The sequence below is a fragment of the Bombyx mandarina genome, chromosome 24, assembly GCF_030267445.1.
Source record: "Bombyx mandarina strain Sakado chromosome 24, ASM3026744v2".
Lineage (NCBI taxonomy): Eukaryota > Metazoa > Arthropoda > Insecta > Lepidoptera > Bombycidae > Bombyx > Bombyx mandarina.
Genome location: NC_143230.1, coordinates 9,608,851 through 9,626,689, shown reverse-complemented (window position 1 = coordinate 9,626,689; position 17,839 = coordinate 9,608,851). Strand labels below are relative to the sequence as shown.

Genomic DNA, 17,839 nt, shown 5'->3' with positions numbered 1-17,839 from the left:
GTCCCGTTTGAATAAGGACATGTCATAGCGCTCGGGAAACATCGTGCATTTACATGCCATTAATACAACAATACTTGGAGAACGATGACGATCGTTCTTCTAATCCCTTAATGGTATTACTACACCCCCGAAAAACGGTGGGGTGGTGGTATAAACGGGCCCAGTGGGACAATGCTGCTCATTTCTGGTGATCGGATCTGGTAGTTTTCAGTGGTTTTACCTAAGGAGTCCATCACCGGCGGGTTCAGTTGATCGCTTCAAGGCTTCCACTGCCAAATCTTCGGAGAAGCCTCTTTCTTTCCTTAGAACCGCTATTGCCTATTAAACATTAGGCAAAGTCGTGTACGGATTGTAGACATTACAACGTGGCTGTCGGAATTCGATTTGCGACATGAGATCTAAGTCTTAATTGCTTAGGTACCCCCTATGTTTTAGCGCTGCAGGGTATGTATGCAAGGGTTGAAGCCATCAAAAGAATTGTGATTATGGTGCAATCATTAAGATACGCGCTGCCTACACAACGTACATATGACGACTGTTTCATCATGCTTTAGAAAATCACAGAAGACCATATTTCCTTTTTATATTATATGATTTGATAGACGCCGTGTTGAAGATTGTATACAAAAAATTCTACGAGAGGTGATCGCGGACCACGGTCATCGGCAGTGCTAACGCATTAAGCTTAAGAGATGACGAACACCAAATAAAAATATCAAAGGACCTCTTGTGAGTCCGCGCGGGTAGGTACCACCACCCTGCCTATTTCTGCCGTGAAGCAGTAATGCGTTTCGGTTTGAAGGGTAGGGCAGCCGTTGTAACTATACGTGAGACCTTAGAACTTATATCTCTAGGTGGGTGGCGCATTTACGTTGTGGATGTCTATGGGCTCCAGTAACCACTTAACACCAGGTGGGCTGTGAGCTCGTCCACCTATCTAAGCAATAAAAAAAAAAGGTAGATTTGAGGGGTTATCCCATGTCAATCCTGGGGAGTACAAAATATATGATGATACAGTGGGAATCTGCAATTTTCTACGGTGTGTAGCTTTCTCGAAACTATATGCTTAGTGCGAGTTTTTTAACGTTCTCGATAGCGTAAAAGTTAACTCAAATTTGTATGGAGTTGGAACGTTTACGTACGTTTGCCGCTAGGGGCGCTGTTTCAACTCTGAAAACTCGCACTAAACACGCTGTAATTACTTTTCGTGGCAGAGAAATAAATACATTCTCACTCACCTCCTTAACTGTCGTCACCTTTCCTTCGCTTCTGGGAGCGTTCAATTTATCATATTGCTCATAATAATCTATGAAATGTTTCTTGTACCTAAAAAACGAAAGATACTTAACTATCTGTCTATAAATTGTTATTTAAGCATTTATTAGAACCAGTGGTCCCCCAGTAGTCGAAATTCGACTATAATTAATTGAAATTATAAGTTTATTTTCATTTTTCTTAGTTTACTGGTGGTAGGACCTCTTGTGAGTCCGCGCGGGTAGGTAACACCACCCTGCCTATTTCTACCGTGAAGCAGTAATGCGTTTCGGTTTGAAGGGTGGGGCAGCCGTTGTGACTATACTTGAGATCTTAGAACTCATATCTCAAGGTGGGTGGCGGCATTTACGTCGTAGATGTCTATGGGCTCTAGTAACAACTTAACACCAGGTGGGCTGTGAGCTCGTCCACGCATCTAAACAATAAAAAATTAAAAAAAGATTTATTTATTTATTTACTATATTTTGTACACACAGCTGCTAGAAGAAACACGACAATAAGGATACAGAGTACAAGGGCATTACTTATTTCATGTTGAAATCTCTTCCAGTAGACCCGCAGAAGGAAAGAAGAATTGTTGAGAGAGAATTGAAGAATTTGAACATCATTACGGTTCCATTGTCAAAGACTATTTAAAACTTCTATAATCAAAGATTTCGCCAAAACTACACTATAGACAAGTAATATTACAGACAAACAATATTAATCTATTCTCAATTCGACCACAGATTTTAACAATAAAAAAAAAAGTATATATGCATGTGTATGTGTCAAATCATGGTAGTGTGTGTAATGTTTTTTTTAATGGATTTAATGTATTTTTGTAACTATACTGAAACCTTAGAACTTATGTCTCAAGGTGAGTGGCGTTATTTAGGTTGTAGATGTCTATGGCCTCCGGTAACCACTTAACACCAGGTGGGCTGTGGGCTCGTCCACCCACCCATCTAAGCAATAAAAAAATAAAAAAACCCTCATATTGCAAGATCAGCATTTTTAATCTCGAATTCTAATCTAAAAGGCTTACCATTTAGGAAATTTCTCCGGCGGAACAGCGTAGAAATTAATTGGATCTATTTCGATGAGTTTCGTCAGCTTTCCGGGGTAGACGAGATTATATAATTTACCTGATGTTCATGAAAAAAATAAAAATAGAATGTCATCTCAGAATCGCACGGGCTGCGTGGACAAGGTTCCCTTTGCCGGAAAAGCAAAGAAATATCAGGCGGCCGATTCTCAAGCCTTTCGTGTGCCGCCAGATTTTACATTCAAAATTATCATCATACATTAATAGTCCCTGTAAAATATTACATGAGCGCGCGAACCGTTCCCCAATTACCACAGATAATGCAAATCACAATAATTAAATTTAATCACATTAAAAAATTCAGACTTTTTGGCGGGAACGCGAGGAATGAAGAGGTGTGATTTGTTTTATTTTGTATATTTAGTGTTTCTTCGGGTTTAAGTTTGTAATAACGGTGGTTTATTAACTGTTTAATATCTGTGAAAGTGCACAAATGTGGAAAAACTAAACAAAACCGCTGGACGTAGCTTCTCGGGATCCTCTAAAAAGTCCACTAAAAATCTCAGTAAATGACCACCATTTTACTGAGATTACATTTCATCCCAGTTGATTAATGTCTCAAATTAATCATCTTCATTTCATTTCATCTCTTTTCATTTCACTCCATATTATATTTTTTCATAAAAACAAGAATATAAATTAAAATAAGACATGACTTAAAGGTCTTAGTAACCAGGTCACAAAATCCCTTAAAGAAAAATCCCAACTACCACAGATAATGCAAATGACAGTCATTAAATTGAATTACATTCAATCATTCGTTCGTAGTGAAAGTCATTCGTGAACAAGTCGCTTCGTTGTTCGATATTAGAAGACCATCAGTTTTGGTCGTAGCCGACCACTTCTCCATCACCACCGACCTTTCAGTTTTGAGAGGGGTCCGAAGCTACCAACCAGTGTGCTTAGTGCGAGTTTTTTAACGTTCTCGATAGCGTAAAAGTTAACTCATATTTGTATGGAATGGGATCGTTTGCGTGCGTTTGCCGCTAGGGGCGCTGTTCCAAGCGCATACAAAATTGGATTCACTTTTACGCTCTCGAGAACGTTAGGAAACTCGCACTAAGCACACTGGTACATTAAAGTCAAGCTTACCGATGATGGCGCCGAGCGAATGGCCGACCAGATTAAAAGCGTCCCAACGAAAATGCTTCGCGACCGCGTTCACGGCGTACACCAGATCGTATATGCTGATCATCAGGCCCGGCGGGAACCGGTCCGACTTGCCGCAGCCCGGGAGGTCTATGCCTGTAGCGAGTTAGAAAAAAATATTGAAAAACACCGCCATTTCACTAAGACCGACGTGACGTCATTTGAGGCTAAATTTAACTAACTAACTAACTGTTAAGATTCCGCGATACAGAAATGCTCTACGTCAATGAAAGTTGGAATTATTTTAACAAAAATAATAACGGAATAACGTCGAAGTGAATATCTTCCACCGGGCGAGTGACATTGCATTTTTTTCTCTACCTATTCTAGTGACCTCGAGGGTCATACTAGATTCACCGAGCGATTAGGTGAGCTCATGGGGCTCTAACCTGAAGACGTTACTAACACTAGTTCTAGCGAGAGCAGTGCTTCGCAGAATCTACCACCGGATCGGAAACGCGACCCACTGAGAAGATCCGGCGAGAAACTCAGTGGGCTGTGTCTATGAGGTAATTTACTCATCGAGCCCTTTGTCGCAAGCGAGGGGTTCGGTGAGGACGGTGACCGGTGCTTGGGGCTGTGCTTGGGGTGCCTAAAAGCACCGTTAGTGGATCGGAAGGATCCGAAATGACGGTCAAATTGTGTTCTAAGATGACTAAGTCTAAGATGACTATACTCGCCACAGTTTAAGAAAATTGATATGATTTTTGTACAATTAAGTTATCGCAGAAATATTAATCAAATTAATTTCATTCAATAAATAGCTAAATACTTTTTAAGCATTATCCTTTTTGGGAAGCGGAGAAAATTAAAATTAATTTGAGATTTTTATATCGTATTATTGTCATTAAATTACTTCTGACGTTTTGAATTCTTTACATATGGAGGGTAGAAGGAGCACCATCTTCTATACAGGATAAGTTGAAAAAGTGTCCACATGTAATCAGTAAGTTATTGTTATCACATAATCAAGTAATAGCACCTTGAAAGCTGGTAGTTTGTTAGACTTGGTTTATTCAAATGAAACAAAAGTTTGTTGTTTGTTTGGACAACACAATAACAATAAAAAACTTGTTTATACTATTTTTGGTTATAGATAGTTTTCGTATTGCGCAGCAATTGCCCGAAATTCAACGAATGTTTAAAAACATATATTTTTCGTTTTTTTATATTTATTCATTCATGTAAATAAATATACAAAATCAAATATGCAATAGAAAATTTCACTATATCCCATAATTGTTTAGTGATTATATATGTATGAATGTTTTACCTATAAAATAAAATTTCTCAGGCATCAATTTGATTAGAGGGCGGAAGCTGGTCGCGGAGTCTGCTAGGCCATGGCAGAGCAGAACCGGGGGATTGCAGCAATCGCCCCAAGCCACCACTGGAAAGAAAATGTTATCAGGAATCAATTTATTGTTAGACACGACTTAGATAGGCCTTTTTTCTCATGGAAAATTATCTGATTTCCGCTATTAAGATAGGTGAGACTTGTTCATTGTGTCACATTAATCCACTTATACAGTTCTTACAGTAACTTGAATCATACAATATTTTTTTCTTTTTGAAATAAATATTTGTCTTTGATAGCAACTTTTATTTGGAATATGTAGTTTTATTTTTTATTATTTATTTTTCTTAATTACTGGCTTTAGGGTATATTGTAAATTCATATCAGTGGGTACCAACATTCAGGCGTCAGAGAATTATAGGTTGCTCAAAGACAGTTTTAGTTTAAAAGGGCAGATGGGTAAGCTCTGGCTAATCCAGAAGGGCTGGGATTCGCTAATAGCTGCCCAAGCACCTTCTAAACGGACCTATCGGCTAAAAGTTAGCTGCTTCGGAAATGAATACTCAACCATTTATTGGCCATGACCCAATTCAATCACTTTTACGCAATGATACAATAATTATTCTACACGTGCATGTCTTGTATGCTATGCGAGTTCTGTATTTATACAGTTGGTAGCAGTCAATGGATGGTCTTAGTGCCTATACATAGAGGGTTAATTAAAAATAGTAGGTTAATTGTTAAATTAATTAAAATGGCATTACAATATAGTACAGAAGACCTTATTTATATAGCAATCAGGAAAGTAATGAAAATGTTTAGACAAAATAAATGTTATAACTTATAACAATAGTACAATGGGCGGACTTATCTATGAAAGTTATATCTTCCAGTCATATTGTGAATGGAGATGTTTCTGAATATTGGTGAGGTTCGTGAAATATAAACATAATCAAAACTGTTTTTAAAGTATAATCTTGGGTTTATAATTTTCAATTAATTATTAATAACATTTTGAATATTGTTCTGTTTAAATTCGGTTTCACTTCCAGACAAATTTAGTTAATAATGTAAGGGAACATATTTCAATAAAATTAAATATTATTAATATTTAGACGATATTAAAATTAGAATACAATTCACACAAAACAATATTTATTTATTTTAGATTGAAGTAATTAATACGAAAATTTCAAGGTTTCCTTTCGAATATATTTTGCATTGTTAAATAACGTTTAGATAAGTAATTTTGATACTATTCTTATCAAATGTTTGACTCTGAAAGTGGCAGATGAGATAAGTTTACCTGTGCCGATATAGCGCATCATAAAAAAAAAAGATAATTCATTATCATAAACATACATTATCAAAACTGTTAGATAAATGTAAGGACAAAGTTCATTAAATACGATTTAACTCGAATGTATTTGTATGGAGCGTTTAAAGTATTAAAAGATTGACTCACCGCACATCCGGCCCCAAGGAACCTGTATGTACCATTCTTTTTCTATTAAACTCATTTCGAAAATAAATTTTTAAAAACTTTACAAACTTTTATGTGTATTAGGTACTTTTGACAATTAAATTAGGTTAAATTCGTATGACAAATAATTTTATATTTTAATTTACTGTAGTCACGTTTTAAAAATTTATCGAAGTTGTAATTATGTTAATTTCTGTCTGTATGTAACGAAAAAAATAAAAATAAATGTATAAAAAGTGTGTAAAGAGTTTACATCGCAAGTGACGTGAGGCAACTGAACGTAGTGATGAGGGTAGTGCTGAAAGTTTTTCGATAAGGTTGAAATGAAATCGATTTCATTGTAATCAGGATTACTCGTTATCGCCTGTTTGTTGACTATGAATAACAAATATGCGGTTTCACCCCTTTAATAAATTTAACTAAAAAGAATTGGTTTTCTGTAAATTCGTGTTCTGTAATTTACGTGATATTATTAGAAGCAGAACTATTCGAACTTCTAGCTCTGACGTCATGCGAGAACAGAGACAAATGTGTCGCAAGCCAACGCTTGGGCCGATCGTGCCTCTCTATTGCTTGTTCCGCGCTCTTGCTTTCACGCTCAGGCTCAGTTGGAACGTGACACATTCTCGTGCGTGCAGCCAATATTCATCGATTTATAAGACGTTACCATGACAAAAGAACGCGTTTCGTGACGACTCCAAATTAGGCATGGTCGTTGCGCAACGTAAATGGTTATTGAAACTATCTATAGACAAAATAGCGGTTAGCTAGTTTCGCCGTACTGCAATAACCTGCTAACATCTACTACTCAATCACGTCACCCATCACGAACACAAATCACACAACGTTCGGCAATATTCGTTTTACTTCGTACCGCTCGGTCGGCAGCTATCGCGACACGCAGCGCAAACATCGGTTCGATCGAAATAGACAATCATCATTTTGTCTCTTTCACGCACACGACTGAGATGCATTTGACCTTTGACTTTAACCCTTAAAGCCCATAAAATAAGATTTATAAAATTAAATTATGAGTGCAAGTTAAAGTCGAATTTTGTGGCCTTGAACCAGTTATTCACGAATCGCGTGTTTAGCGACAAAATGTATTAAAGACTCGGCGCTAAGTTTTAAGTTTAATTGCCAAATTGAATAGTTAAAAATATAAAGTTTATAGTTGTTTAATATAGATTATCCTTAAAGATAATTTACAAATAAAGTCGTAATTACTGAAATATTAATCGCGACGCTAGCTAGCTCATTCGTGTGCACATTAGTTTACTGCTAAACAAAACCCGCTATTGCTCGCTAATGAAATAGCGCGTTTCAAAAGCCGCTATTGACATTCGATAGCTAGTTTCGTTTCGCTAACCGAAAATGCCGCTACAACCCACCGCTACTCCAAATAGGTTTCAGCATGTTGTTAGCAAATAGGATTTTAAAAATTCTCATTAATGTACTTTAGAGCTTTAATCCAAAATTTAAAGCTTAAATCTGATCAATCAGATTGACCGTTTGCGAAATACTAATATGTTAATAATCAATAGTGGATTTATCAATATCTTGAAAATTAATTCGATCTTCTGTTTTTTTTAGCTTATAAATTGATATATTATGTCGAGAGACAATTATTTCGATTTTAAATTGTATCGATTTCAAATTGTTCAATATCTTTAACATCCCTATGAAGTAGATATTGTGTAATCTAGCTCTACCGGAATACTTTTGTTTAACATTCATAGATGTTACACGTAGTAGGTATTCATATTTCGTCCAAAAGTCCATACACTTAATATTTATTATAACACCTGCGATGCCTTTCAAACTGGAAAGCATTACTGCCGCAGAGCAGAAGGACGATAGCAGAAGAGGTATCCACAACCGTACGGCTTACATCGATTCTTTAATTCGCGTACGGTACTGAAAAAGAGCAATCTTGTGAAGATTTTTGTTTTATTTACCTTCTTTTTTTCTCCTACCTAAGCTGATAGATAGCCTTGAGAGGCTATTTCAGTGTAACCTTAACTAGTAGGTGAGCTCACGGGGCTCAAATCGGACTACGTTGCTATCACGAATCCTAGCACGAGCCGTGCTTCGCACGTGGCCCAAAGCATAAGACGTCCGGTGCATTCGTATCTAGCGATGCACCGGTGTTTGAATCCCGCAGACGGGTACCAATTTTTCTAATGAAATACGTACTTAAAAAAGGTTCACGATTAACTTCCACGGTGAAAGAATAATATCGTATAGTAAAAACAAACCCGCAAAATTATATTTTGCGTAATTACTGGTGGTAGGACCTCTTATGAGTCCGCATGGGTAGGTACCACCGCCCTGCCTTATGCCTTTATGAAAAATGATAATATAAAGTGAAATGAAATGAAATGAGATGAGATGATATGGGATGCGAAAATTAAATGAATAATAATAAATATTAAATGAAACGAAATGATCTCAGTCAAATTGTGGTCATTTAGTGAGATTTTTTCAGTGGACTTTTTGGAGGATCCCGAGAAGCTACGTCCAGCGGCTTTGTTTCATTTTCCGACATTTGTGCACTTTCACTGATACTAAACAGTTAATAAACCACCGTTATTACACATTTAAACCGGAAGAAACACTAAGTAGACAAAATAAAACAAATCACACAACTTCACTCCTCGCGTTCCCGCCATAAAGTCCCTAAGCAGTATTTCAAACAGTTGAAACGCAAAAATTGTAGAATTATGACAGAACCAGAGTTGCCATACTAATTTTTGATTCCGGCCTATATTTCATTCTTCTTCTCAATCGTGTCATTCTTGACTTAGTGGTTGCATTGTCAAGTCGTGATCGTCATGTTGTAAGAGGCACACTTGAGGCCATCCCACTGCACTCATTTAGGGGTAGTTTTAATATGGTTGGTCCACGGCATTGACGACCTCCCACACGGTCTTTAAATTTAATTATTCTTGCTCTTATTACAAATGATATAGGGTTGAATTTTACGAGGAGGCCTGATTTGAATTTTCCTCGGGATTGATATCGTTGTCATAAGAGGATAGCTAGTTAAAGTTCCCCACTTGGTCCAGTTATAAGTCGGGAGCTGCACGTCCCAAAAACAAAATTTTTATTTTTATTTCTTAGATGGGTGGACGAGCTCACAGCCCACCTGGTGTTAAGTGGTTACTGGAGCCCATAGACATCTACGACGTAAATGCGCCGCCCACCATGAGCTTGAGTTCTAAGGTCTCAAGTATATAGTTACAACGGCTGCCCCACTCTTCAAACCGAAACGCATTACTGCTTTACGGCAGAAATAGGCAGGGTGGTGGTACCTACCCGCGCGGACTCACAAGAGGTCCTACCGCCAGTAATTATCCATCATATCCCTTATTGTCTTTGCATTTTTACTTTTTGAGTCAATTTTTACGTTCGCGATTAACGCATCTGACATCCGTCATTATGACAGTTCTACTTTTTTTTCCCGCTAAAATTCATAGATAATACAAATTTTAATTCTGTTCCAGAATTGGAAAGCGCGCAATGGCATGTTTAAATGAAAACGAGATTTGTGTTAAAGCCCCGTGGGGTAACATCAGAGGTGGGTAAAAAAATTCGTGCTCACATAGTCACTTAGATTTCCGACCTTTGTTTAGACTTTTGGTTTGTTATTTACTACCACATCAGCGGGAAATTTGCACTCAGAAATAAATAAGTCGATCACGCAATTTTATAAACAGTTATAATGTTTTGATAGTATATAGTTGATATAATTTAAATATTTTACCGGAGTCCTATCTTTAAATCGCAGAGCACAGGCAGTTACGAAATAATATACTAACACACTTTTATGAATTAGAATTAATTACGCTGATGTTTTAGATTTTTTTTAACGAAATCACAATTTTGTTATTTTGTTTTACTTCACGAATCGAAAGATATTTTTTTCACTAGTCAGGACACCTATTGTCACTGTCTATGTTTTTTTTTTTTTTTTTTAGGAAGTTTCTATATTTATCAACTCCAACAATGGTCTATACTATATTACTATTATTACTATTATTTTATTATATTATTATTAATATTATAAAGAGGAAATATTTGTTTGTTTGTTTGTATTGAATAGGCTCAGAAACTACTGAACCGATTTGAAAAATTCTTTCACTGTTTGAAAGCTACACTATTCCCGAGTGACATAGGATATAATCTTTTGATAAAAATTAAGGATCCTTACTAAAACTCCCGTAATGTAACCCAAGGTGTAAAAAGATTACCTAAAATATTCTTTACATCGCGTGCCCGGCGAAAACTATTGATGATAGAATAAAATGATGTGCTATGACTTTGTAGACCACATTTACAAAAAGTGTCACGACAGCATATGTCTAACTATTATAGTTATATCCCAATAAGTGTTCTTTTATTTTAAAAAATAAAACAACGTCAAATCTCGTTGAAATTTTTGTTAAAGCCCCGAGCGGAGCCGGAGCGGGCCGCTAGTATATTATAAAATTACCAAGAAACCTACCCTAATCCTAAAACCTAACCTACCTAAAGCCTACCTTCGTTTTCTCCGCCCTGCAGCGCCTCTAGTGGCAAACGTAGGCAAACGTTCCAACGCCATACAAATTTGAGTTAACTTTTACGCTATCGAGAACGTTCAAAAACTCGCATTAAGCATACAGTTTCACAGAGAAAGCTACGCACTGTAGATAATTGCAGATTCCTACTGTATCATATATTTTGTATTCCCCAGGATTGACATGGGGTAACCCTTCGAATCCACCAGTACTGCTATGCCACGGGAAGCTGGACGCTAGTTCAGGCTTCAGACCCCTAGTCTCCCTCCTGCCCGATTCGTTCTACTACGTGGCCATAGACTTACCCGGCAATGGCAGATCAGATCACCTGCCCCCAGGCGTCAGATATACCGTGATAGATCTGGTGTCAGCCGTAATAAAAGTGAGGGAGCATTTCAAATGGGACAAATTCATTTATATAGGCCATTCTCTCGGAGTACCTATTGGTAAGGAAAAAATCTTTTTTTTTATTGCTTACATGAGTGGACGATCTCACAGCCCACCTGGTGTTAATTGGTAACTGGAGCCTATAGACATCTACAACGTAAATGCGCCACCTTTTTAATTATTTTTTTAAATATTGAATTGTCACCGGTCCTTAATAAGTATGCCAAGTTTCGAGTTAATCCGACGTTTTGAAGGGGATGAAAATCATGTTCAAAGATTCCGTTACATACTAACATACATACGTCTGAAGCTAATAAAAGCGTGTTAAAAATTGGGACTATTCGTCGAAGATCCGAGGGAAAGAGACCGCGCGGGCGCAGTCCGACAAGGTGGTACGATCAAACTCTCTTTTTTTTCTTTCCTACCTAAGCTGAAAGCCTTGAGAGGCTATTTCAGCGTAACCTTAACTAGTAGGTGAGCTCACGGGGCTCAAACCGGAGTGTTGCTAACACTGACCCTAGCAAGAGCAGTGCTTCGCAAATATTGATGGTAGGACCTCTTGTGAGTCCGCGCGGGTGGGTACCACTACCCTGTCTATTTCTGCCGTGAAGCAGTAATGCGTTTCGGTTGGAAGGGTGGGGCAGCCGTTGTAACTATACTTGAGACGTTAGAACTTATATTTCAAGTTGGGTGGCGCATTTACGTTCTAGACGTCTATGGGCTCCAGTAACCACTTAACACCAGGTGGGCTGTGTCTGTGAGTTAATTTACTCGTCGAGCCCTTCATTGCAAGCGACGGGTTCGACCTGCATTTATATACAATGTAGGGCATTCAATATCAAGCCAAGATTTAATGCATACCTATTCACTAACATTCGTAATAATTTCTAGGTAAATTCTTCAATATAGCCCACCCGGGGTACGTTACGCGGATGGTGGAGGTGGACCCGGTGCCGGCCCATCACACTTGGCCCACCACGAGGGAGGGCATGAGGAAGTGGTTTCACGACTACTACGGCTTCTACGAAGAGAAGAAGTACGCGAAGTTCAACGGCGGACCGGAAACGGCTCCTAGTTACAGCTACGAAAAGGTTAGAACCTTTTTGTTATTTAATACGCTTTTATTAGCTTCAGACGTATTTATGTTAGTATGTAATGGAATCTTTGAACATGATTTTGATACCCTTCAAAACGTCAGACTAATTCGAAATTTGGCATACTTATTAAGGATCGATGACAAATCAAGATTTAAAATAAATAAATAAAATGTATACATATATACCTATATATTGAAAAAATTGAAATTCAACTAAAAAATGAAAAATAAATAATAGTTAAAAAAAAACTAAAAACACGCTTTTACAGAAAATCCAACTAAAAAATAGAAAATAAATTTTAATAAATTTTAATTAAAAATAGTGTAAGACAAAATGATTTTGTTGTAAAAAAAGCGTGAGGTGCTTTTCAGGATATTATCAAAATAACCCTTCTACTCATATCTACCTGTTCATAAAATATTTATAACTATACTGATACCATGCACCCCACGCTTTTTTACAATAAAATCATTTTTTCTTACACTATTTTTAATTCAAATTCATTAAAATTTATTTTCTATTTTTTAGTTTGCATTTTCTATAAAAGTGTATTTTTTTAGTTTTTTTTAAATATTATTTATTTTATCTATAAATTTGAGAAACCATAGTATTACATAATACATGCACATGTACTTTTTGGCGGGAACGCGAGGAGTGAAGTTGTGTGATTTGTTTTATTTTGTCTGTTTAATATTTTTCTTCAGGTTTAAATGTGTAATAACGGTGGTTTATTAACTGTTTAGTAACTGTGAAAGTGCATAAATCCGAGAAAATGAAACAAAGCCGCTGACGTAACTTCTCGGGATCCTCCAAAAAGTCCACTGAGGAAGTCTCAGTAAATGACCACCATTTTACTGAGATTTCATTTCATGCAAAATTATAATTTGCGTAATTACTGGTGGTAGAGGACCTCTTGTGAGTCCGCACGGGTAGGTACCACCGCCTCGCCTATTACTTCCGTGAAGCAGTAATGCGTTTCGGTTTGAAGGGTGGGGCAGCCGTTCTGATTATACTGGGAACTTAGAACTGTATCTCAAGGTGTGTGCCGCATTTACGTTGTAGATGTCTATGGGCTCCAGTAACCACTTAACACCAGGTGGGCTGTGAGCTCGTCCACACATCTAAGTAATAAAAAAAAAGCTATGTTTCATAATATTTATTAATGAACTTCATTTCATTTTACTTCATTATATCATTTACAGAGTTAATTACTATAATAATGAAATTACTATCTCAATCTAATTTATTTATACCGTCCCACGCTGCTAATTTAATTCTTCCTTACACTAATATTAATAATGGCCAACAGTTTCTTACCTTTTTTTATTATTCATAAACTGTAATTAATTAAAATGGCGAATTATAAAAATCTAATTACTTGAGACTGGCTAATGCACAAACCGTGACGGAGTCAAAAAAAAAAGAAAATACACCACACATCCACACACACACATATTCACATAGATAAAAATATATAAACAAAAACCAAACAAGTTTCCACCGTTGACTCATAAGACTGACAATAAACATATAACTGAAATATATGTTTAAAAATTTGCGTTAATAATTAATACAAAAATCGAAATCGACATAATTAAAGAAGTGAAACATCAAGATTAGAGATAGATAGATTAAGTAAAATAAACGTGCATTATTATGGATAATTCAATAACTACCGGTCGGATCTTGAGAAAAACGGGCTCCCCATGAATTGATACGTAGTTAAATAACGCTTTCAAATAAAAAAATAAACGTCAAAAACGCTTCACACAGAAGAAATATACAGTCGAATTAAAATCCTTTTTTCCTATACTTAGGTCGACCAAAAAGGTAGGAAATAAATAAAAAAAAAATTACAACTAAGTGGGTACTGAAATCGGCCTGAACCGCCAAAAAATTTTTTTATTTTTTCTTTTTTTATTTTTTTTATTTTTTTTCCCTACCTAAGCTGAGAGCCTTGAGAGGCTATTTCAGCGTAACCCTAACTTTTGTAGGTGAGCTCACGGGGCTCAAACCTGATGACGTTGCTAACACGAACCCTAGCAAGAGCCGTGCTCCGCAGAATCTACCACCGGATCGGAAATGCGACCCACTGAGAAGATCCGGCGAGAAACTCAGTGGGCTGTGTCTGAGAGTTAATTTACTCGTCGAGCCCTTCGTCGCAAGCGACGGGTTCGACGAGAACGGTGACCGGTGCTTGAAGTACCTAGAAGCACCGTTAGTGGATCGGGAGGATCCGAGATGACGTGTTTTAGGCGACGTCGACTGCTTTCCATTCTGTCCGCAGGATCGGGAATGTAGTTACCGGCGGCCACGATGAGAGGGTTCTCGTGTCGTGCCGCTTTATCGAAGTGCGCCAAAAAAATAAATATTGCTTTTATATCCTGTCTAGATTACTTTATTTTGGACATATTGTTTGAAGTCTTGTGGGTTGCAAGGTAGGATTTTTTCACGGAAATCACTAGGAATGATGTATAACAATAACTCACTATACACATTTATTAACTGGAGACGATCTTTCTAGAAATACCTTGATACTTCGATTACGTACGCCATACATTCTACACTACGTATTTTGCGTTGTTCGAGGTAATAATATGGCTCTTTCAACAATCAGTCGATACCACTGGTTTACTGATGGTAGGACCTCTTGTGAGTCCGCACGGGTAGGTATCACCACCCCGCCTATTTCTGCCGTGAAGTAGTAATGCATTTCGGTTTGAAGGATGGGGCAGCCGTTGTAACTATACTGAGACCTTAGAACTTATATCTCAAGGTGGGTGGCGCATTTACGTTGTAAATGTTTATGGGCTCCAGTGACCACTTAACACCAGGTGGGCTGTGAGCTCGTCCAATCTAAGCAATAAAAAAAAATAAAAAAAAATCTACTACCGGATCGGAAACGCGACCCACTAAGAAGATCCGGCGAGAAACTCAGTGGGCTGTGTCTGAGAGTTAATTTACTCGTCGAGCCCTTCGTCGCAAGCGACGGGTTCGACCTGCATCTAACCAGTGAAAAAAAAACCAACGAAACCCTTCTTATGACTGATTTTAATGAACTTGATGAAGTTTTTGTAGGATTTTGCAAATAAGCAGAACATAATTCAGGCTCGGTAGTGCAGTAGTTACTGCCCCTGATTGCAGAGCCAGGGGTTCGATTCCATACATTCGTGCTATGAACAGGTTTGTTTGGTCTTTGTCTGGGCAAGCGCCCATCATGATAAGCATCATCTATATCAGGTATTTATTTAAATGTAAATATAAATTAGGCAGCGGCTTGGCTCTGCTCCTGGCATTGCTGAAGTCCATGGGCGACGGTAACCACTTACCATCAGGTGGGCTGTACGCTCGTCCGCCTACAAAGGCAATAAAATTTTTTTTTATATATTATCTACATATTAATCTCTGATACATTATAGCATGTGGAATCCTAGTTTGCGACCAGCGGACTCTTAATTGCTAATTATTTAAATTAATTTAGTGCTGATTGAACTGTAGGTATAACGGCGGAAGGGAAGATCTTCCACCGAGCGGGTGATATTGCTCGGTAGTTTTTTTTTTTTTTTCCGGGTATAGGGCCGAACCTCCTACGAGGTCCCCGTGCAAAAGGGGCACGCGGGATATGTGAGACTCAACGATCTGCATGGTGTTGTGAGCAGACCGCGGGCCCAAGGATTTCAGGGCCCACCCACTAAACGACTCCCCTGCACTCTTACACCCGACGTCCAATCCCCTCCGAGGTCAGAACCCGGATGAGGTAGGGGGCTACCGCGGTCAACACTACAACCAGACGGCGCGGCTCACCTCAAGGACGTTTTTTTTTTGGTCTGCCGGGAGACCTACGATAAATTTTTTTTTCCCACCTAAGCTGAGAGCCTTGAGAGGCTATATGAGCGTAGCCTTAACTAGGCGAATGTTGTTGTTCGGAACTTGTATATATGAAAGCTTATCTTGAAAATGTCGTAAGCGAGATTTAGAAATTTGTCAATATCAAATTTTTTTTCCTACCAATTCTAGTAGCCTCGAGGGGTTATTCTAGATTCGCCGAGCTAGTGGGTTCTCACGGGGCTCAAACCTGACGACGTTGCTAACACGAACCCTAGCAGGAGCCGTGCTTCGCAGAATCTATAACCGGATCGGAAACGCGACCCACTGAGAAGATCCGGCGAGAAACTCAGTGGGCTGTGTCTGCGGGTTAATTTACTCGTCGAGTCTATGACCGGGATATCTTGTGTTATATGATGGCTATCGCCGCATAGCTCTATTTCATTGCTTTAAATTTAGATTTAATCAATTTCAACAATTGCGTTTCCCGTCAGGCTCAAGAGCTGATGATGAAGGCGAGAGGTCTCAGTAAAGAGGCGTCCGCTCATGTACTCGAGAGGGTCCTTGTGCCTGCTGAGAACGGTCTTTACAGGTGAGCCGGTCACATCTACTATGAGAATTGAAGGTAGGAGTATCATATAAAGATATCAAACCGAAATAGTGACGAAGCTCTGAACAGCAAGTTGTGATTCGATATGTTTATTTTTTGTTACAGCCCTTGTAGGTAGACGAGTTTACGGTCCATCTGATGGTGAGTGCTTACCATCGCCCATGGACGTCAGCAATGCTAGTTGCAGAGCCAAACCGCTGCCTAGCGTTAAGTACTCTCCACAAGCCTCGTTTGAAGAAAGATGGTGGATGGATGATGGTGGTAGATAGTTTGTAGCAAACAATTTTTCTGGAAACGAACTGTGGATGAACGCAGTGTTTCCAGGTAGTATGGATGAACTTTACTCCGATGTTGGACGGTGCGATGGTAAAAACGAGATCATGGGATCATCTCATACAATTAATTTACTGTAATAAAACCCTTACAAGTTATATTTTGCTTGATTACCAATCCTAGGTTATGTTAAGTTATATTATTTGGTTGAAGTACGCGAATGAAGTCATGGACACATGGTGTTAATTAGTGAATACCTCAGTCATCACTCGCGTGAATTTCGTCGACCCTTTGAGACATAAGGTCTAAGTCTCAATTGTGTAACGTCTCAACGTTGTACTGCTTTGTGGTAGTAATGGGTAGAGTGGTGGTACTTGCCCGGGCGCGCTCACAAGACTAACACCAGTAATTGTATAGTCAGAGACCACACCGTTCCCTACCCCGTTCTTTTCAGATTCACGTACGACCAACGCATGAAAGAAGTTACTGTATTACCATTCTCCGGAGAGCTCCTACAAAAGATATACACGCCAACAACCACACCGACCTTCTGTGTGTTGGCTCAAGGAATGATTGATTATGGCGCCTACACGGAAGTTCCATTCGTTATGGACCCAACATGTTGGCCCAACATCGATTACAAGTATAAAATCGTTGAAGGCGGTCACGATGTGCATATCGACAATCCTTCGTGCATGGCTGACGACATAGCCAAGTTCATTTTAGAAGAATTCAAATCGAAATTGTAATTAAATAAAATTCTTAGCGAATATTTTGATTTTTTTTTTAATTGGTAA

The 17,839-nt window shown here is 38.3% G+C and overlaps 2 protein-coding genes and 1 long non-coding RNA gene across 3 annotated transcripts in view; 1 reads left to right on the top strand and 2 right to left on the bottom strand.

The window, feature by feature from the left end:
* The window catches only part of LOC114243515 (serine hydrolase-like protein 2), a 13,274-nt gene extending 6,686 nt beyond the window's left edge, over nt 1–6,588 (bottom strand). The window contains exons 1-6 of the mRNA XM_028175031.2: nt 6,274–6,588; nt 4,785–4,901; nt 3,455–3,607; nt 2,303–2,402; nt 1,239–1,326; nt 221–318 (exon numbers count right to left, since the gene is read on the bottom strand). Of these exons, the coding sequence (XP_028030832.2) occupies nt 221–318; nt 1,239–1,326; nt 2,303–2,402; nt 3,455–3,607; nt 4,785–4,901; nt 6,274–6,328 (611 nt within the window). The 5' untranslated portion in view covers nt 6,329–6,588. The remainder of the gene's footprint in view (nt 1–220; nt 319–1,238; nt 1,327–2,302; nt 2,403–3,454; nt 3,608–4,784; nt 4,902–6,273) is intronic.
* LOC149500050 (uncharacterized) overlaps nt 1–17,839 on the bottom strand; it is a 160,900-nt gene that overhangs the window by 22,497 nt on the left and 120,564 nt on the right. The window lies entirely within an intron of this gene.
* LOC114243514 (serine hydrolase-like protein) lies at nt 5,918–17,814 on the top strand. Its single transcript, XM_028175030.2, has 6 exons — nt 5,918–6,297; nt 9,798–9,871; nt 11,027–11,296; nt 12,129–12,328; nt 16,654–16,751; nt 17,497–17,814. The coding sequence occupies exons 2-6, from the start codon at nt 9,814–9,816 to the stop codon at nt 17,789–17,791; spliced, it is 921 nt and encodes a 306-aa protein (XP_028030831.2). The 5' UTR covers nt 5,918–6,297; nt 9,798–9,813; the 3' UTR covers nt 17,792–17,814.

What these genes read in the sequence shown, in the direction of transcription:
- LOC114243514 (XM_028175030.2), top strand. Translation starts at nt 9,814, where the DNA reads ATGGCATGTTTAAATGAAAACGAGATTTGTGTTAAAGCCCCGTGGGGT. An exon ending in TTCTCTCGGAGTACCTATTG is followed by an intron (nt 11,297 to 12,128) that starts GTAAGGAAAAAA and finishes AATAATTTCTAG; the next exon opens with GTAAATTCTTCAATATAGCC. An exon ending in CTAGTTACAGCTACGAAAAG is followed by an intron (nt 12,329 to 16,653) that starts GTTAGAACCTTT and finishes GTTTCCCGTCAG; the next exon opens with GCTCAAGAGCTGATGATGAA.